Consider the following 21801-nt stretch of genomic DNA (forward strand, 5'->3'; position numbering starts at 1 on the left):
AAACTTTCTTTTTGGTGCTCACAGTTCTATCAGCCAGTAAATCACTCATCACACCATCAGTCTGTTTTTTTCCAATACTGACTCAGTGACTGAGTTTTCAAAAAGTAAATGAAAATCAACAACAGCAGGACTTTCTGTCCCTCCATTTATATGGCATCAGTACTGTGGAACAGTTTGTTGTATAAGTCCTGCTCATCAGTGGTGCAGAAAAACAATCCTTTTCATAAATAGAAGTTTAAGGATGTGTAAACATTGATGTGTTTGTCGTGATCATCCTTTGGTTGCTGTACGTAGCTCTCCATCTTTTTCTCTTTACGTGCTTACTGTTAGGCTGAGTTAGTACCAGCGTGGGGGTAATGCTGATTAGCAAATTTAAGGTTGCTAAGATGGCAGACTAAGAAGGTGAAACCTTTATACCTAAGCTTAAAGTGTTTCTGAACATAGAAGTGTCATTGTGAGCATGTTAGCCCACTAACACTAACATTTAGCTTTAAAGCTTTGTGAGTAGCCTAAAACTGCTGCGATGCTGCTATAGGCTAAGATTCTACATTTGGCTAAACTGAATTTCCCCATCATGGGACTAATAAAGGGATTTCTTATCTTATCTTAATAAGCTGTAACCAAAACTCTGTCAAATCATGGTCAGGCCACTTTTTGAAGCTGTATGTGCCCACACCCTTGTTGCTGATGCCCATAAAACTCTCTCTCTCTCTGTAGGTGTTAGAAGATAAGTTGTGCTCCCTTGGAGTCATGGCCTATTTTTGTGAGGCCTGCCTTCTTGGCGCCGCTGTGCTAAAGGAGCTGGAGCCAAACAGTATAAGACCTCATGTTAGATGAACACACAGAGAAAAAACATGCACATACACGCACACAACACAGAAGCTCTTGAGAAATTACACATGTTGCCAGTTCATTTAATGGCTCACTGTCACCATGTGGGACAAGGTTTGTAACAAATAAGTAAATGACAGATGGTGAGAAAGCAAAATCCAGGCCTATCAGATCCTGAAATTGAAAATTATCTTGGTCAATTTCACAGAGATTAAACCTAGACTTCCCACACTAAAGACTTAATTTAATCATTTTAATTTGAGCCTCACACTGAGTAAGGGCTTTTGCTCTTACTGTATTAAATTCATCAGTCCCACGTGTTCCTCGAGGCCATCATTTGTCTGTGTGTAACTCCAGACTGTACATACGTCCTTGCACGACAACAAAGAAGCAGAAAGCTCAGCAGCGCTGAATTGACCCAAGATTTATTGATTATAAGCAGCCATGTGTGGCCAGCTCAATACATTTTAGTTTGCACATCAAATATTTGTTAGTCCCTCGCTTTTGGTTTATGGATCCAATAGATTTAGTGAGGTTTTACCCTCCAACTTGACCTTAGGCTTTTTCAAATAAATGAGTCCTGATATTATAAACATTAAGGGACAACAGCAGCGGGGCTGTGATTGATCAGTCCAGACTGGGAGGGGGGTATTCGCATACTCATTCTTCAGGATTTAAGTGTTTTTGCAGGGCATTGACAAAGACGATACTGTGTAGTAGACCATTTTATGGTCATAGTCCGCAACGCTTGTTACACTATGTTCTGTGGTAATTACATTTTGCTGAAACATCAGTCTCATTCTCTTGTATTGCTGCAGGGCAAAATAGCTAAGACAGCTTTGCTGCTCAGAGGTGGCTGTGAATTACATTTTTGTTGAGCTGCACAGTGAGCTACAGCCTACTGTTTATAGCTGCTGTCACTCAAGAAGCTGCTAAGGTTTGTTTTTTTTTTGTTTTTTTTCTTTCGAGGAAGGCAAAAGTACAGCATGACAATATGAGTTTGCACGTATTGACTAAATCAGTGAAGTAAATGTTTAGACTTGCATGATCTACTTGACTCTTCAGGACAACAACAGCCATTTTATAGCATTCAGTAAACTGGACACAAGTGGTGCAATACCAGAAAAAAGTTTGACCTTTGACCTTTCTGGGTAGGGGCACAAGGACTCAGCTTGAGTTGTTCTTTGCAGAATCTCACACACACACACACAGTCGAGCGTCGGATCCTTTTTGTCAATAAAATAAAAGGGCAAACGTTAATCAGACAGCCGTGACTGCATGCTCTTTTCTCGCCTGATTAAGCACTCTGTCACTCAAGCTCTCCTTCGTTCCACATTAGAGATCAGTTTTTATTGGCTTCTTAGTGGTTCAGCTTTCACCAAAAAGTCATGCCTTCACTTTCACTAGTCAAGATTTGTTATCATGTTTGCACTGCATCTCAGTTCAGGTGCTAAAGAATCCACTGAAGTCCCCAAGTTGTCCTTGAGCTCCAGGGTAGAAAAATGTGCCTCTCTGGAGCACAGTAATGCCTCCGAATGAAGCCAGCTTGCTGTCAAGACCAATATATCTTGATAACAAAAGCAACATCTGTCTAGTTCAACCTTAGTGAGGGGGCACTCAGACGTCTCCTCTCCACTCAGGTAGGAAGGTGTGTGTGTGTGTCACGGAGGTAACGAGAACAAATGAGAGCTTCATCCTCTAAATCTCTAAGTTGTGTTATAAGAGAGGGCGATATAAACGGCCTTCAACAGAAAAAGATCGCTCACAGCAAAGAAGTTTGCTTTGCACAATAATGTTGGTCGTTATGAGTCCGGGCCTAAGAGCTTTTAACCATCTGCTCTGTGGTTTGCCTGTGGTCCATTAACACAGTGTGCAGTGTTTACCCTTTATACACTGTGAGGCTGAAAAGGCAAAGACACACTAAATATTGACTCTGCTGGGGCTTCTTTTCAGCTCGCTGGAATAAGCATTTGGCAAAATTATGAGTAAAAATTCATGCTTAAGGCTAAGTTTGCTCAAGCTTCATTTCTCTGATTCAGCCACATTGCTCATATGTGAATTCATACAAATAAAGCAAATATGATACATCGCTAGTGTAAGTATGCAACATCTGATCAACACAGTAGACCAGTGGTTCCCAAAGTGTGGGCTGCGGCCCCCTCGTGGGCCACAGAGGTACTGCAGGGGGACCGCAGTACTACCAGGAAATGCAGTTTGAAATTAGTTTGACAGTGTGCATAGTTACATATTTATAAAAATGTATTTATTTATATAAAAAGTAAATTAAAACTGGTAATAGGAGGTGGTTAGTTTGTGATATTGCTCATTACTCTGACCTAAATTTACTGCTCTTGTATTGAAGTTTGTGTCTCAGTGGCAAGTTGGTCACATACTGGCATTAGCACAATATAGCATATAGCACATCTGAATGACTGGGTAGTATTAGCAATTTATAGCCAGCAGCCTATGTTGTTTATGTTTTCTGAATAAAATTTTCAAGGAAAAACATCACTATGTATTTTGATGAGAGTGAAGATGGGAACCCAGCCAGGAAACTTTTACAGGCTGGTGCTATCAAATGACTGGGGGGAGGTCATTTAAATGTCCCGCAGCACTCGTGACTTTGGGAACCACTGCAGTAGACTATCCAAAAGAACAATCTTTTCAGGGGTCCTTTCTCTCTATCTCAGACTGTCAGTTTTCTATTAGACCTTCATGATGGTCTAGGCCGCAGATTTATGACATATATTTTCACTCCCTCTGTTCAATGATGTAATTGTTACTATTATATCCCTTTATAGCTCAGGTTTATAGAAACCTCTTGCAACTCTCATCAGCCATCGTAATTAGTTAGTTATAAACATGTCATGAGCTGCATCTCTATTATTATTTTTACCTGCGAGCGCTGCCTTGTACTTGGCGTACAATTGACAAATGTTTGGCAGAGCTCGTCTTAGCACCCACTGCTGCCATCAAACCTTGTACTAAATTTTTCACAATAGCCTGGAGAGGGAGGGGAAATGGGCTTGTGGAGTTTTTTGGCACGGCTGTGAACTTATTACTTAATGGCTTTCATATTCACATGCTAGCGTTGAATATAACACAAGATATTTTTTGGGGGTGTGTGTGTGTAATGCAGTCATCAGTTCATATGTTGAATGCACCACTTTGTTAAATAAAAGGGGAGAAAACACGATTGTGAAGCAGCAAGCTTGATCGTGTGAAAAGAGATGACACCTGATGAGATATTAACTTACATACTGACCTGAGGTTACTAGCTCCATATCAGATTCAGAGCCTGTCTTTTACACTGATGGCCAACAATGTGCTTGCAGATTCATTAATAATGTAACCAAACGAACTAGTCTCTTATGAGTACCTCATTTTTGGGCAGCCCTGAACCTGTACAGCTATACACACCCAGCAAAAACCTGCCAGAAAATGCACAGAAAAGATATTAAAAGCAACTTTGATAGACATCTAAATGGAGTTAAATTTTATTCTCTTGAAAAGTGAAAAGCCATCTTCTCAGGTCATTAAAAAGATGCCACTTCAAGTATAAATTTGGTTAAAAAGTGAAAAGACACCTCATCAATCGCCTCCATCAGCCAATTCAGACTAAAAACCTTATAGCTATGAGGCAACATAGGGGAATTACAGGTTTTGACTGTCTTCTTCCCTTGGCAACCCTTTTAGATCTTTCTCTAATGAACAGAAAATTGCTAAGTGGGTAACCTTAAAGGGGTGAGCATTTGAAATGAGGTTGAATTCCAGTCTTTGCAATAACCTCAAAGGACCACTTTTCCCCCTTCTACTTCACAACTAACTTTAAACATAAAGGAACGTCTACTTAAAAGCCAACGTCTGGTTGAGCAGATTAACTACAGAACACAACGCCAGTTCATGGATGTATGGTGCTTGGGAGAGTAGCTAAAAAGAAGAGGAAGTTCCTCTTTATCTATTAGCAGTATTACGCTGTCTGTGAAGTAAATTCCAACATTTTCGGCAGTGTTACTAAATGGAAACGCCTCTTGATCTGCCATTTGATCCAGACTGACCTGTCTCTTGGATGGATTAAGAAGAATTTTTGTGTAGATGGTTTAACCTGTTGTTGGGGATGAGTTTCACATTTGTGGTGAGAAATTGACATGACAACTAATCCTCAGAAGGAGGAGAACAGTGCTGAAGATTTCCTTTCTTCTCTTCCACCTTTCATTTTATTTATTTATTAATTTATTTTTACGTCTTCTCATCAGTGTGTTAAGCATTGTGTTAAGGGCTAATTAGCAAACGCCAACATGAAACAAGCCAAACTAAGATGGCACACACCACACCTGCTAAATACCAGTGTCTTAAGCACAGCTGAAAGCACCGCTGTGCTAAAGGTACAGCTTCACAGAGCAGCTGCCGTAGCTTTAATCCAGTCTTTCCCTCATTAAATGATTCCTCTGACTTTTAAGTCTGCCAAATGTAAAGGTTTTTCTCTCGTCTACTTGTGGGGTAGCTCGCTGCAGTGCAAAATACTGTGTTGTCCTGAAGACCGTAAACTTCAAGTCCTAACTAGACCCTCACCTCTTGCATGTCCAGTTTCCTGCAGTATTCTGAGGCTCTTAGTTGCCTGGGTAACCCATAAGACCTAATGCTGTATTTCCCAGGTTACCCTCAGATTGTCCACAAGCGCGGGGTGAGAGCTCGACTCATGAGGCTCTTTCCATGCTCCAAAGCCAAAAAGCCATCCTCCAGTAATCAAAGCAAGTGGCTCTTCCAAGGCTCTCTCTCTCCCTTCCTCACTCACTCTGTCTCTGTCTCTCTGATGATTTTGTTGCTGTTGTCAAAGATGTTCTTTGTTTCTGTGGCTTTTCCCGGAGTTTGGCATGCATACTCAGCACAGGCTTTAGTCACACATGATTGACAGAGCTGCATTTTAGCTGCAACATAAAATCTTTTTTGTTCTGTTTGTTGAACGTTTTTGGTCTTGTCGTTTCCAAAGAGAAAAATAATGCTTGTTTTAATTTGTGAAATGATTTTCTATTATACAAAGGCAGCGGTTTCATCTTTCGCTGAAACAAAAATAATGACGTTTCAAGATTAGTTTCATCGTAATTATATGGTGAACACACAAAAAGAATGTCTGATGCTAAACAGGTCAGGTTAACATAAATCTGTTAATTGCACAGCTGTAATTCCACAGTTTCTGGACTAATATGATGATGAGAATGAGATCAAATAGGCATTTTATTTCCTTTATATCAGCTGACATCCCCTACGGATGCAAAGCATTTGTTCCATAGCAACAGGTTAATTATGGTCCGTTTAAAGATTTGGCCTTTTGACTGTGGGCTGTAATAAGCCTCTTGGAGCTAATGAGGCACTTAGTGTGTCACACTTCAGGTATATGAGAGCCCCTGCACAGGACGAGTCAAACACTGTGCTGTGAGGACAGTGCAGTCAGTGACAGTGCCCAGACAGCATCTGCTATCATTAAAGGCCCATTAAAACATTTCTCAGGGTTCAGCTGCCCTCTTTCATGAAGAGACTCTCTGCCACGAGGGCTTGTTGTGTTCTGGGGTCTCTAAAACTCTAATTACCTCTGCTGTCATTTTGTTGTAGAGAGGAAAAGTGCATTCAGATGTTTGGTTTGGTTTTGTGAAGGGCCCAATAAAGAAATGTGGTGTATGAGGCAAATAAAAAGGGACGTCAAAACTGATCTGCTAGAATGGAATTTTCCATAAACCATAAAACGTTGATTTCTGGCATTGTGAATAGTGTTTTTTGTTTGTTTGTATTATTTGCGTAGCTATTCCCTGAAAGTGTAATGGGATATCTAAAATTCTAGCATCAAACAATACAAATTTGCAAAGATTCATTTCAGGTCTGACCTTATTCCTTCTCCTCTCCAGACAGCGTTGAAGATGAGCTCGAACTATCGGCCGTCCGCCATCGCCCAGAAGGCCTGGAACAGCTCGAAGCCCAGACACGTTTCTCACGAAAGGAGCTGCAGATTCTTTACCGCGGCTTCAAGAATGTAAGTGACAAGGCCACCGTGCAGCCTCAGCGCCATACATAATGTACACCTTTGCAAGCTTTGTTCTCTCTTGGACATCTCTTTTCCTTTTGGACATCAAAAAAATATTTTTTCTTTTGATTTTATTTGATGTATTCTTTTACAACCTGCTGTAGTGAGCAGGGGTGTTCCTACTCGAGCCTCCTCAAGCAGCTCAACCGTCTAGATCTCATCACTGTTCATCTTTCATTCTGCTTGTGTAGCAATAAATAAGCATCTCAGGAATGCCACTGTGATGGATCATCAGCATCGTGCATTAAATGTTAAACTGTCTAATAGTGCTTACCGCAGAAAACTAAAATCTCTGTACGTGGTTCACTGTGCCAGAGATAATTAGGTCATACCTTAAACCCACTACGGAAGATTAGTGATGAGCAATCCAGGTCAAAGTCCTTGAGAACAGCCCAGATAAAACCACCTCACTTCTTTGTCACCTCTGGTGTGAGGCGTAATGAGATGACCCAGAATTAACCCAACCCAGATTGTCTGGCAGTGAAAGAGGATAGTGAGAGTCCTGCCACGGTGGAATTCCCGTGAGGCTTCAGTTTCCTTTGAACATGCGCTGTGCTCTAGCCAAGTCCCTGCAAAGCTTTGCCCATTAGTCCACTTCCACTGGAAATGGAGTATGAGGTGTTCTGATGAGGGCTTTAATTTCATCCAACACTCACAGCAACAGTGTTGCATGTGTTTATAGACAACCTTCCATTTTGTCACAGTATAAACTGGAAGAAATTATGGCTTCCAAGTGATGAATCCAAATTACTTAAGCGGCCCTTTCAGCTCTCCTTGAGCACCCTGAAGAAGACACATATTAAATTGCCCCTCTGGGGCTCTTTATCAAGTATCTGCATATAAATATGCAGAATCTGTTTGCAGGAAACATGATTTTTTGTTCTGGAAGCTTTCTGGATTTAGTTTTTTTTAGTTAGCTTATTGTCCCTTAAAGTACCATTAAATGTCACGTTTGAGCAGGTCTTGTTGCATTGAGGTAAGCAGTCTGTGCAGAGAGTGAAACACAGCTTGCATCTGCTGACCTGCAGTCATGAAACCACTGATATCATCTAATAACATACTTAGATTTGTGAATAATTACTGGCACACAGAACAGGAAGTCTTAGCCCGAAAGTTATCAGATCAGCTGATGGGTCTCCAGACTGAATCTTTCATTTGTCAGCACCATTGGGTCAAATTTGACTAATTTTTAATTTAATTTAATTTAATTGTTTTTTTGTTTTTTTTTTGAGAAAATACAAAAATGAAGTTCCTCTCAGCTTCACTGTGTTCAGCTTGCTTGCAAATCACAATAGTAAAACATTAGTATATTAGCATTTAGCTCTGCACCACAGTGCCTCAGTGCAGCCTCACTAGTTATACATTTTTTGTCTTATTTATTTATTTGGAATAAGAAATAAGTTACTCCTGTCTACTGTGTAATAAGATGTGGTTGAGCTAGAAGCCGAAGTTGGACAAACAGAAAGAGTTATGGCACTTAAATTACAGCTATTAAATAGCTCTTGTCTATCACTAAATCTATAATGTGGCTCATTTTTTAACTTCTGGGGTCAAACAGCTCATCTTCGTCTTGCCCCGTCCCAGTGACATTGGCAGAATGAGGGAGAGCTTTTAAGGCGAGCCAGACTAATAGAAGCTGGCATGGTTCCCATGATGAGAGGTTTGGCCCTTTGTCCTTGGTATCCAGGGTTTCGAAGCAAATCAGACTTCTCTTACGCACGGGGCAGGATGAGGTCATTTGTCTTGACAATGAACTTTACAAGTTATTCACTTGTAGCGCAGGTGGTCAGAGTGTTATTTCGTCTTAGATCCAGCTCTGTGTCTAGCAGGTCTCATCTACCAAATGAAACCTCAGGTCCTGGGCCTTGCTATCAAGGCAGAGTTTGAGCAAAGGGTCGCCTTAAAGGTATGAGAGAATCTATTTTATAAATCTCTTGACCTCAGACTACAGAAAATAATACAATATTGTCCTCACGTCTGACTGAATCTTCTGAGCTTTCACAGTTCACAGTCCAGGGCACTGACTTGGGCATTAGATTAAGATCTCATACTTTGGATTCCATCAGTCATGATGCCTCTGTTCATAGGTTTGTTTCATTCCCCACACTGCTTATTGCTGCTTCGCTTCATGGGTCTCCAAAAGAAATTTCATGCCTGGCCAGTTCTGCATTTGATTGAATTGCATGTGTGATTTTATTATCATGGATGAGCTCATTTTACAAGCATATCAAATGAATACAAATTCACTTTCTGATCTCTCAGTCCGTTTAATGAAAATGGCGTTGAACAATGTATAAAATGAAACGACATCCAAGGACAGGTGGAAAATGATGCCTGGATTTTTGGTCATACTGGAAAAAGTGACACATGTTTTGACCTGGAAGCACACAAGCAAATATATATGCATGGAGTGCTTGCAGAAAAGTAATATCAAAATGTAAACATTTAGATATTATATCTTTAATTAGATAATGCATTCATCTGTTGTTGTGTCACTGATGCATACTTTACGAAAATAAAATTGATTTTTGGCTTAATGTCTGTTATGTAACGTAAAGTGAACGAGGTCCTGACTTATAGCTTAGCAAGATCAAAGTTTTTCTTGATGAGCCAGAGTGTAGTCAGAGTGTAACTGTTTCTCTGAACTTTAAATTGAATTGCAGGGGCACTGCATTGTATGTGGTAATAAGATGACACACAGGCTTCCTTCTCAATTGAAAAATAGCCTCCCTCACCAATGTCATCATCAGGGTGTAAAGAAACGATAAAGTACAATCAAGTTGAATTCTGCCGTGAGTGTAAAACTCGCTTCAACAATTTCTACTGAACTTTATTTTCCTTCAGCTTTTCTGAGAATGATTTTCAGTAGAGGGAATAGAAGAAGAAGCTGCTATTTGAATATTATGGTCCCATTTAAGACCAGCTGTTATTAATGTAGACAGGCCTGAGTTTGTGTGTGTGGATGCACATGCACATACTCTGCAAATTTAAGTTATCTTTAAAAAAAAAAAAATCCCCCTCCTTTACTCACACAGCATTTACTCGCACAACTACAACACGAGGTTGACTGTTGAGAGCTTGTTGTTTGTGTGTTTGTTGAAGATAAAGCAGTAATTAACAGGAGCTCTGGTAAACAACAAAGAAATACTGTCACGTGTACAGAGATGCTGTAGTGCATTTTCTCTTTATGGTGGATATGTGTGAAGTCCCTGCAGGGACAGAAGTTTTCACTTTCGTACTAAACTGCAGATAAATGTCCTGTGTACTGTGTAGTACTGTGTACAAGTCTTGACACAGCCCTCGTTTTTTTTTTTTCATATTTTCGTGGGAAAATGGGAAGTAAGTGCAGCAGTTTATTGAAAAGTGCAAACATAGATGAGAAGACAGTAAATACGGCAAAAACAGAGTCTGTACAGTTCTAATGAGCTTTATTTGGTCTGACCACCTGAACTCTGAGGCAGCTTTCTTCTCATTTCTTTAAGCAGTCTTCAGGAATAGTTCTCCAGGCTTCTTGAAGGACATTCAAAGCTCTTCTTTGGATGTTGGCTGCCTTTTGTTCTGTTCTCTGTCAAGATGATCCCACAGTGCTTCAATAATGTTGAGGTCCAGGCTCTGGGGAGGCCAGTCCATGACTGATAGAGTTCCACTGTTTGTTTTTCTATCCAGGTATGCTTTTACTGCACTGACAGTATGTTTGTGCAATAAAATCTGGAAAGCATCTGATTGGCAACAGCTTCTTTTTTCAGCATGACAATGATCACAGAGGATCAAAATCTGAATTTACGTTTCTACGTTCATAATTCCATATTTTTTTGACAAAATCTCAAACAGCACTGGCTGAAATGCAGCTCCAAACCATGACAGTTTCCACCATGTTTTCACCGATGGCTGTAGACACTAACTGTTGCACCTCTGTCCTCAGTGCTGTACCATATTGACAATGATTTGAACCAGAAATTTCAAATTTGGATTAATCACTTGATAATAACAACACGACTCAATAAGACCTGTTGCCTCTTATTTTCAGTCTAGTTCTTGTGTAATTTGGCATACCTCAGCCTTTTGTCCCCGTTTCCCTTCCTTAATAATGGCTTCTTGACAAAAATATTATTTCATGTCTGTCATACTGTGTTATCTTTGACAGTTTTCATAGATTCAGCTAAAGAAATGGTAATAAGTTATGTCTTTGCAACAGGCTGGTGGTAACGAAGTGCTTGAAGATGCAATTTAAAATTGGTTCTTTGCTAACGCCACAACACTCATTCGTCCGTTGAGTTAAGTGACTTTTTTGTGCTTGAATGATTCACAGGTCAGTGTTCAGTGGTTTACCAAATAAAAAAATATTCCTCTGGAAATGGCCAGGTACAAGGACTGCACTGAAAATGAGTGAAAAAGCTGACAATGTTCAAAAAAACACTTTGAAAGACCTTCAGAAAGCTGGAGAACTACTGCTCAAGACCACTTTAAAAAATTACTAGAAAGTCTGACTACATGGAAGCGGACTATAAAGGAATGCAGGGTGGCTTGAAACTTTTGCACAGTACTGTACTAAAAGCTTAGACTTGTTCATTTTCAAGAGTTTGATGGCAGGTTTGGCTGTGTCTCACTGTGTCCCATGGCACATTTGTCCATTAGATACTGTGAGAAAATATTCAGACACCTTCACTTTTTGGACCCTTTATTGTATTTATTTGATAGATTATGAACATGATTAATTTGAAGATGTTTTCAACGAGTTTGCACTCAGTGATCCATAATGGTGAAGTAAAAAAAAAAACTGAGTAAAAATCCAAAATTGAAATCCTTCATTTACAAAAATATTCAGACCCTTAATGCAGGGTTTTCTGAACCTTCTGTTGGTGCCAGCTGCCAGTTTTCAGTTTTCTTTGGTAACTTAATAAAGAGTCCCCATTTCAGAGTTTCACTATGCTCTCATAAAGGCCTCTTAAATCTTCAGATGCCTCTCAAACTGTGACCATTAGCGCTAATTTGTCACAGTTGGACTCCAGTTACGTTCTTGACACTAAAGATTAATTAAAGAAAACAGGGTGAAGTTTTTAAAGGCATCCTGCTAATTTGTTATTAGGGGTTACTGAGTGAAGACTGCAAAAATGCCTGTTTTATTCTTTTTAAAATAAACTCTGTTACATGATAATTTGCAAAATCAAAGGGGGTTCTGACATGGCTTTATGTAATCAAGTCAGAATTTTAGCTCGGTCATTTGTTTTATGACCATTTACTTGCAAAACAATATACCCTCAGGTCTTAGCTGAGACGTTTATTTATTACCACTTAACAAATCCTGTCATGCCAAATTAAGAAGTGAGCAATTAAAAGTAAGCTGTGCAGCATATTAGCACTGCTGTTATAGTACAAGCATGTTAGCATGTTAATCATTGGCACAAAGTATTGCTTCACATGTTTTTCTTGATTTGCCAAAATTTAGCTTCCAGTCTTTAGAGCTAAACTTAGCCAAAGCTCATCCTGTTCACTTACTAATAATGCCTGCTTTAGGGTGTCACCAGTAAATTAATGTAAACAGCTAACATAAAGATTTACACCTATAAAAGCTTTTTTTTGTGCAAATATAGTATAGATTATGTAACAGAAATTAATTATGAAAATGTAAATGCCCTTCTGTTTTGCCTAGAGCGAGATTTTCCCCATAAAATTTGCGTTCTGCTTCTGCATCAGCTGATTGGATGATTAAGGATTTACAGTCTGTTTAAGGTCATACCAAAGCATCTCAATGGGATTTGAGGCCAGACTTTGATTAGACCACTCCAAGACCTTCATTTTGGAGTGATGTATGATGTTCTTTTTTATGAAATGCAGATGTAACGAGACTCAAACCTTAAAAAGTTCCGCTTTTGTCTCATCAGTAAACAGAATATTCTCCCAAAAGTCTTGGTCTCGATGTTTTTTGGCAAACGTGAGACGAGCCTTTGTGTTATTGGTCAGCAGTGGTTTTCTCCTTGGAACTCTCCCATTGATGCTATTTTTGCGCAGTCTCTTTCTTAGAAAGAAGCCATCTATGTCCACTGTGAACAACCATCATTGAACAGAGGAGGTGGATTACGTCACCAACTTTCCACCGCGTACAGTGCTGTCCTGAGCTCTCTTCCCAGACGTCTCAACCCCCATTCACACCTTTGTTCCAGTGACCTCAATAGGCCACATGAAACAATGGAGCGAAGTCCTAAATTGGTTTCAACTGAAACCACTGATTGAAATGACCCACGCCTCCCTTCACACCTGGGCACGTGTGTTTACGCACATGAACAATAGAGGGTCATAACCACCTCCAAGGGACTACGCCCACAGGGGTTTAAATACCTGGGTCTCTCCACCATTTGGCTGGGACTGAAGAAGCCTTTCGGATGAGAGGTGAAACGTTTTCAAGAAACAAAAAAAAGTCCAGTCGCCTTTTTTCAAGCTCCAGAGACTACTATGACCTGGATGACTGAGAATCTACACAGACATGTCTTTCTTATTGTTGAATCATGAACTCTGATCGTAACTGAGGGAAGTGAGGCCTGCATTTCTTTAGATATTGTTCTGAGTTGTTTTGTTCCTGGATGAGTCGTCGACGCGCCACTCCTGGGAAGGTTCACTGCTGTTCCAGATTTTCTCCGTTTGTGGATAATGGCTCTCACTGTGGGTCACTGGAGTCCCAAAATGGCTTTGAAACCCTTCCAGACTGATAGATGCCAATGACTTTGTTTCTCAGGTTCTTGGAGATCTTGGCATGATGTGTTGCTTTTTGAGATCTTTTGGCCTACTTCACTTTCTCAGGCAGGTTCTCTTTAAGCGATCTCTTGATTCAACAGGTCTGGCAGCTATCAGGCCCGGGTGCGGTTAGTGAAATTGGACTCAGCTTTAACTGTGTGGTTAATCACAGTTAATTACTTTATCCCACAGGGCCAGGTAGGTTTGGATGGCTTTCGCTTAATAAATGAAACCGTCATTTAGAAACTGCATTTTGTTATCTTTGTCCAATATTAAAATTTGTTTGATTTGAAACATGTAACTTGACAATCTTGCAAAAAAAAATTGAGAGATCAGGAAGGGGACAGATACGTTTTCACGACGCTGTAGCTTCATATTTGGTGTCCACACGTAACAGAAACCACATACTTTTCATCTAACTTATGTAAGACAAATTGTTTTCTTTGCAGCTGCAGTCTTTGGTTTTACCAAAAATAACGATCAATAATTATAAATTAACAGCTTGAATGTTTTTCTCAGTCTGGGCTCTTTGGATCACTGTAATTAGGTGTTATTTATTCCGACCATGATGGAGAGTACTGTAATTCTCCCCACTGCACATCATTATGATTCATAATGCTGGTCCAAGCAATGACTTTCAGACGTCACAAATCAGGTTAGAGCCTGCCAAATGACAACGCAGAGACAGACTTGTTCGCATGCTGTCTCCTTTAACTCCTCCAAAACTTCTTTCTCACCTCATCCTACAAGCTATGCAGAACTGAGTATGTGAGACAAAGGAGGAGGCTGTCAGGGGACTTGTGCAGACAACCTTGAAGCATCCTCTTGAAACACAAGACGCCCATTTGAAACAAGCTAACAAGGTTTTGTCTTTATTTTCTTCCCCTCGCTGCACCGATTCCCAAAGTGGCTGATAAGACGTGGTCACAGGAAGCAGGAAACCCACTGTGCCCTTTGAATCTAGTGAGGTTATTCATACTGAGAGCCTCTTAAGATGTCTGCTTTAAATCAGATCGACTGTTTTAAACTCTTGACTTTTATGGAAGGGTACAGAATATGTTGATGCAGAAGTTCACAAATACTATGCAACTTTACCAGTTCTTCCTGTATCTCAGAGGTGTTCATATAATCGTATCCACTCTGGGGGTTTTTTGTCTTTTTTTCCATCTTTGATGTCCTACAACAGCCTTCGCTATGACCATTTTCTTCAACAGAAAACTCAGAGAATCATGGGGCTCCTGCCCTGGAAATTGCCCACATAGGGGGAACATTTCCTCTGTTAAAGTCAATATCCTGCCAGTGTGCAGCTTCGCACCAAGAGAGCAAAACTGAACCCATTTGCCTTCATCGCCACACCACTCCGAGCAAGGTCATCCACTATGTTGGTTCTTTGAAAAGAGACATGAGCGCCATTCTTGGATGTTCGAGTATTCGGTCTTTTCCAGTGACTGGCGACCACAAGCGGGTGACTTTGAACAAGTGTGGGCAAGCTATCTACTGAGGCGTGGATGGTGTTCAGTTTGAATAACAGTCCTTAGAATAGGATAGAATAAAGTGTTTTTCATTCTAAATACATCTTTCCTCTGAAGGTTGACTTTATATTTCTTAGAGGTTTCAAGTTTTAGTCAGACTTGACTAATTGGCACAATATGAACTCACGTTTAAGGCAGGGGCTTTAACAGAAGAGGGAGTCTTTAACATCGATGTCAAATAACCTGCGCATCTCCATTTTTTTTTTCTTCCAGGAATGTCCCAGCGGAGTCGTCAACGAAGACACTTTTAAAGACATCTACGCACAGTTCTTCCCACAAGGAGGTTTGTGCCCACTGTTTTGTTTTCCCGGCATGTTATCCCTTTGTGCATTGATGGATGTTTACAAAAAAATTCCACTAAGTCCAGATTATTTTAAGTTCCCCCTCCTTCTATGAAAACAGTGTTAGTGAGAGACCGAGGGAGAGGAGAAGTTTGTATTCAGGCAGCCTTGAGTTTCTCACTATTGGCTCTCATCATTATGCAAAGATTCTACCCGAGGAAGAACAGAGGAAACATTAGGAGGCTTTGATATATCTGTTCAGAGAGAAGAAAGGCAGGCCAGTGAACATAATGGCACAGCACAGAGGAAACAATGATAAAACCCTTAGCTCTAAGCACACTGTTCTTCCCTCTCATCATGAGCCTGTTTTCTTTGAAGTTGCAAAGAAAGAGCTGGGAAAAAAAATCTATATATATATATATATATATATATATATATATATATATATATATATATATATATATATAAAATATCATTGCTTTGAACCTTTTCTTGTTTGCAGTAGCCACCACTGCCAGTGAGCTGTAATCATCACAGATGTTCTGTGATTCCTTGTTTGTTCTCTCCATAGATGCTTCAACATACGCACACTTCCTGTTCAATGCGTTTGACACAGATCACAATGGCTCTGTGAGTTTTGAGGTAAGCCAGGAGTTGCCAGGTTGCTAATGTGTTTGATTTCTTGCAATAAACCAAGCTGTGCTCAGCATCGCAAAGCTCGACCGCTGTGTGGGTTTGTTGGAAAAAAAAAAAAACAATGTCAAAAAACACTCCTACAGACGTACCTCAGAGTTTGGATGCTGCACCCTAGCGAGGCTTTACACTCGAGCATTATGTAACCTGCAACCCCATTTTTATTTAGCCTCGCCGAGTTTACTCAAGATGCTCAACATTTGATTAATATTTATGAAGGGCACTTATTTGCTTATTAGGACAGAACAGGAAACGGCTGTCATTATGCCAAACCAAAGTTTCCCCGGCTAATGTGCGGTCCACTCTGTTGTACGGAGCTTCCCCGAGGGCCAGCACAGAATATGAGTCGACTTTGAATAATGAGGTATTTTTGATTTATGATGGCTACACTCTTGCTGTTTCATCATTTTCCTCTAATTAATACCTGATAGAGGACGGTATCCTTGCAGAAATGTTGACATCTGCAAATGCTGAAGTGCTTCACATACAAAGCGCACACTGTGAAAAGGGCTGGGTTTATCTCGTACATTGCTGTTTACGAACAGCTTTATTTAAAATATACAAATATATTTTGTGCAGTTGTCAGTAAATTGTGTTTTCACTACAGGATTTTGTCATGGGTCTGTCTATCCTCCTGCGTGGCACAGTCCAGGAAAAACTCAACTGGGCATTCAACCTTTATGATATCAATAAGGATGGATATATCACTAAAGAGGTATGTCTCCCAAAAACACTGCCAATAAACAAAGGCCACAATCCACTGTTAATACGCTTACATGTTGCACTACACTATGTACGCAATGTACTTGTTTGGGTAGTGTGTTGATTTTGACAGTTTCAAATCGAACACAGCACCACGACAGTTGTCACTTTTAACCGTTAACCGCTGCGTTGTGCTAATATTTACATGCAAATTTGATGAGCCTGCAGACTGTACTACATTTTTCTACAGTGAAGATAAAAGTGTAACTACTAAACACCAAATAAAGCCAGAAAACACCAATTCCTGATAAAAATCTACCGCTGTGAGCTAGCATTGAAGTTAGCATTGACATATCCTCCCCCTCAGTTTGTTTTTCCCAAGCAATACAGTGGTCCCTTGCTATATCGCAGTTCACTTATTGCAGCTTCACTGTATCGCAGATTTTTTTAAAAATATTACTGTTTCGCGGAGTTTTCACTATATGGCGGGACATTGCGGTATATACACCCCATCACTATGTTCATCACTCGGACAGAGAGAGAAGTTACACCTACGCCTTTTAACGGTAATGGCTGAGGACAAAGATACTGCACCACCTTCATCGCCATCAGTACTGCACAGCTACATAATTCATCATCTTCATCATTCAAGTTGTAGTAAGAGAGTGGGAAAGGTTTATAAAGCCTTAAAAATATATAAATAATAACATGTATAACGCTGCTACTTTGTGGATGTACTTGACAGTGTTAATGCACTCGAATATTGGACTTCACAATAACTGAGTGAAACGAGAAAACTTTTTAACTTTCTTATGAACTGAATGGGGAAAACAATACTAGAACAAACACTGCCCTCTTATGGATGATTTGTAGTACTGTGTTCAGTCTATGGCACGGGGCAGGGTCTCGAGGCTGCAGAGCCACGTGGCTCATTTGGCCATCTGCCATGGCTACCTGTGGCTGTAACCCATCTGCTTCAAGGTTGGATGTGTTGTGTGCTCAGAGATGCGCTTCTGCAGACCTTGTGTGTAATGAGTGGTTATTCGAGGTACTCTTACCTTTTTGTCAGCTCAAAGCAGTCTGGTTTTTCTCCTCTGACATCAACAAGGCATTTTGACCCAGTGAACTGCTGGATATGTTGTTTTTTTCTGTAAACCCTGGAGGTGGTTGTGTGAGAAATCAGAAACTGCTCAAAAATTGCTGATCTACTCAGACTGGCACCTGCAGCCATGCCGTGTTCAAAGTCATTTAAACTTAAATCACCTTTCTTCTCCATTCTGATGCTCAGTTTTAACTTCAGCAGGTCATCTTGACCACGTCTGCATGCCTAAATGCATCGACTTGCTGCCACGCAATTTGATTTGTGTTAAGGAGCAGTTGAACAGGTGTCCCTAATAAAGTGGCCAGTGAGTGTATGTCTCCCATTAGAACATGGATTCGGCACTATAAGTCAAGCTTAATAACGCGGTGCAGGGATCACCCAGCAAAACAGAGTAGCCAGGCCCAGCTTTTCCCGCAATGTGACGAGACGCTGCATCGATCAATCACACAGGAAAACAGACGCCTTTTCTTCTCTTTACGTGACAGAAACATCAAATAGTCGAACTCTTTAAATTCTCAGGTTTGTTATTCAAACTGGACTTCCTGCTCATTTGTTCTGTTTTCTGAATGAACAAACAATCCCAGCGCACATGAATCTTCTATAATGCAACAAGTGCTGATTAGCAGAACAGCTGAGGCTCGGGGCCTTTCATTTTAATTAGTGCTGGGCTTTTTTTTTTTTTTCTTTCTTCTGACACTGACCAATAATTCATCCTGAGAGTACATGAGTTATCCCAAACTGGCAAGTGATCCAAGAGCATTTGAGTGTGGACTGAAGATATTTTCATCCTCAGAGCTGTTTTTTGCAGTTTTCTATTTCTTCAATGAAGGTACTTAATGAAAACTGTGGAAAGAGAGTATCATTGTTAGGTTTCAAATCGTTGAACTAAGACAGTCTTAGCTGCATTTATCTCAGTAATGTTTCCTGTGTGTCATAGGAAATGCTGGACATCATGAAGGCCATCTACGACATGATGGGAAAATGCACATACCCTGTCCTCAAAGAGGAGACGCCCCGTCAGCACGTAGAAGTATTCTTTCAGGCAAGCAGGCACTTGGCAGATTTCGCTGTTCTATAAACGAGGCTTTAGAAAACCTTTTTTTTTTTTTTATATCTTTTCTTTTCTCCGTCTCCAACAGAAGATGGATAAGAACAAAGATGGTGTGGTAACCATAGACGAGTTCATCGACTGTTGCCAAAACGTAAGCCTGATCCCAAACACAGCCGCGCATACCACTGCTGGCACAATATCAGCTTTGCTCATTGTGTTGTTTCTGTTTTTTATCCTCAGGATGAAAACATCATGCGATCAATGCACCTCTTTGAAAACGTTCTTTAATTTTTGGCTGGCTGCGGAGGCTTTGGAAGAGACCATCATCTTTAGCTTGGCCCAATTACTGACTTGGGACTCATACTGTGTACAGTGTGCTATGCAGCCTTTTTGACCATAGATAGAATATTGTTCTTACACCGGGCCACAATTATTAGTAGGCAATATGGTGCGAACACTCTGGAATTTGTTGCCTTCCAAAACAAATTATGGAATACAGTTAGGTCGGGAACTTACAGCTGAAAAAGTGCAAATGAGTTAAAAGGAGAAGCTAGGTTGAGTTTTCAAAATGAAACCATTAATTTCAAGGTTGATTTCCACCATCCGTCCCTGGAGTGTCGTTGTGTTTGCAGGCTGTGTAAGCCTCTCGCATTATCAGCACAGAGACGTCTAATGAAAGGCTTCAGACACATTTCTTCCCGTTTTATTTACTGCCAAATCAAATCACTGTGACTTTCTACAGCATTAAGAAAACCTGAACAAAACATCAGATGTAACGTCACACTCAGCTGTTTTTACATTCCAGACTGGCTCCCAGTTCCAGAGTGTTCCCGCCTGACTTAGTTAACCGTTGTGGTCTTTCTGCTCTTTGGAGGAACTGTTTTTTTTTTTGGGGGGGGGGGTATGTTGTACCATTTTAAACTGTACATATTATAAAACATTAGATAAGAACTCTATGAGAAACTTTTGTTCTTGTTTACTTGCCAACTAGGATGAGACAACACAAGGATTGTATTGATGTCAAACTCGGACCATAATATCGATGGTTTGTCTACAGAAGCACACAGGTAGCTCTATTTACCATCAGTATAATGTTATACAACCATGTCTTTGTCATGAGAGAAATGCTGCTTTCAGTGCATTCATTCAACCTTATGTATGTATATTTCCTGTAAAGTAACCCATCTATCAGTATGTTTTTATTTGGGTTTTCTGAGTTTACAACTAAGAGCGGTGTTTGGGATTATCTGTATGGTATTCTGGTCGTTGTACAAAAGATTGTCAGCTGCACAGTATTAAATGAAAAGTCGCCTTCGGGTGAATTTCAGGTCTTTAGATTCGTTCATATGAGTCACTGTTTTTAATAAGAAAGGCCAGTGGGGGTTTGGTTGTTGGTACAAAACTTTGTATTATACTCATTAGTTTGGGTTTTCTTGTTGTTTGCCTCCTCCTCACCCTGTGGGATGCAGCTGCCCACTCCTATTCAGGCTGATTGGTTTGATTGGCCCCAAATGTTAGCAAACACGAGGCACGCAGGGTAGAAGTCTCGCTGACTACATCTTGCTTATTGGAAACTACTGGATTATTGAGAGAAGTGTCTCAAGTGTGTCTGAGTGTTTCTGTCTGACATTGCTCTTTTTTTTTTTCCCTCCTTTTCACAAAGGCTCGGATATTAGACACAGGAAGTAGCCAGAAATAAGACTTATACTTGAGAACTGTTTTGGTTTATGGTTAATGTGTTGCAGCATTTAACGGTTTATCATTCAAAGTGTACAGTGTGTTTCTACGATGTATCACTGGGAGTCACAAACATACAAACCTCCTCGGTGAGGCATGCTAATCATCCATTATTTAGTAAAGAAAATGTCACATTTTTCTCAGCTCTCTTCTTTTTATTTGTGTAATCTGAGATCATGTGTTTCATCAGCTTTTCTTTGTCGGCTTGTTTGACTTGCTGTTTGTTACTCGGCACCGCTGGTTTTGAGTATGATTCTGATTTTATTTGCAGAGAACTGATGATGAAAACAAACTTTTCCCACTTCCAAATACAAAAGTGCAATCACAGTTAATTTACAAACATGGTAAAAAAAAAAAAAATATATATATATATAATATATATATATATTATATATATATATATATATATATATATATATATATATATATATATAATGAAGACAGAAAGATTTGAATCCAATCAAAAATCACATCGCATAGCAGACGTAAAAGTATGGACAAAAGTACGGCGCCACCTACCCTTACAGGACCTGCTGGGCCATGGGAACCCATGCTATGAAGCTCCAGCATGCAGTTTTTGTGCTGATGTTAATGCCTGAGGAGGTCTGCAGTTACTGAGTCTGCAGAGAGTTTTTACATGAGCACTCTGCAACCCTGCACTGTGAATTTACCCTTCCCTGCTGCAATAATACTTGCAACAGTGGCATCCTATTATAGTACCACATGCAAATACAGTGAGCTCTTTAGAATAACCCATTCTTTCACAAATGTTTGTAAAAAGCAGACTGCACAGCTTGGTGCTTTGTTTTATACATCAGTGGGACACAAAAGACCTACATTCAGGGATTAAGAGATGTGGCCCAATCTGCTTGTCCATATAGTGTATACTACTCTTACTGGTTCTCACTGAAGAACAGATATGCCTCCTGATGGTAGCAAGGAGGTATTGCACAAGGAGAAAAAAGTTACCGGTACTTTGTCTGGATGGGATACCAATTCTTGTTTAGAGTGTAAAGAAAAAAAAATAAGCAAACATTTTTTACTTTGACTCTTTTAGTGTAGCTGCA

At 40.1% G+C, this 21801-nt stretch overlaps 1 protein-coding gene across 2 annotated transcripts in view; it reads left to right on the forward strand.

Annotated features, from left to right (window-relative positions):
- kcnip4a (potassium voltage-gated channel interacting protein 4a) overlaps positions 1–20854 on the forward strand; it is a 141820-nt gene extending 120966 nt beyond the window's left edge. The window contains exons 3-9 of one of the 2 annotated variants that reach the window (XM_030722572.1): positions 6732–6856; positions 15382–15451; positions 16021–16091; positions 16750–16857; positions 18884–18988; positions 19086–19148; positions 19238–20854. In XM_030722572.1, the coding sequence (XP_030578432.1) occupies positions 6732–6856; positions 15382–15451; positions 16021–16091; positions 16750–16857; positions 18884–18988; positions 19086–19148; positions 19238–19285 (590 nt within the window). In that variant the 3' untranslated portion in view covers positions 19286–20854. The remainder of the gene's footprint in view (positions 1–6731; positions 6857–15381; positions 15452–16020; positions 16092–16749; positions 16858–18883; positions 18989–19085; positions 19149–19237) is intronic. The other variant, XM_030722573.1, reaches the window with a different exon arrangement.
- The last annotated feature ends 947 nt before the right edge of the window (positions 20855–21801 follow it).

The sequence above is a fragment of the Archocentrus centrarchus genome, assembly GCF_007364275.1.
Source record: "Archocentrus centrarchus isolate MPI-CPG fArcCen1 chromosome 18 unlocalized genomic scaffold, fArcCen1 scaffold_23_ctg1, whole genome shotgun sequence".
NCBI lineage: Eukaryota > Metazoa > Chordata > Actinopteri > Cichliformes > Cichlidae > Archocentrus > Archocentrus centrarchus.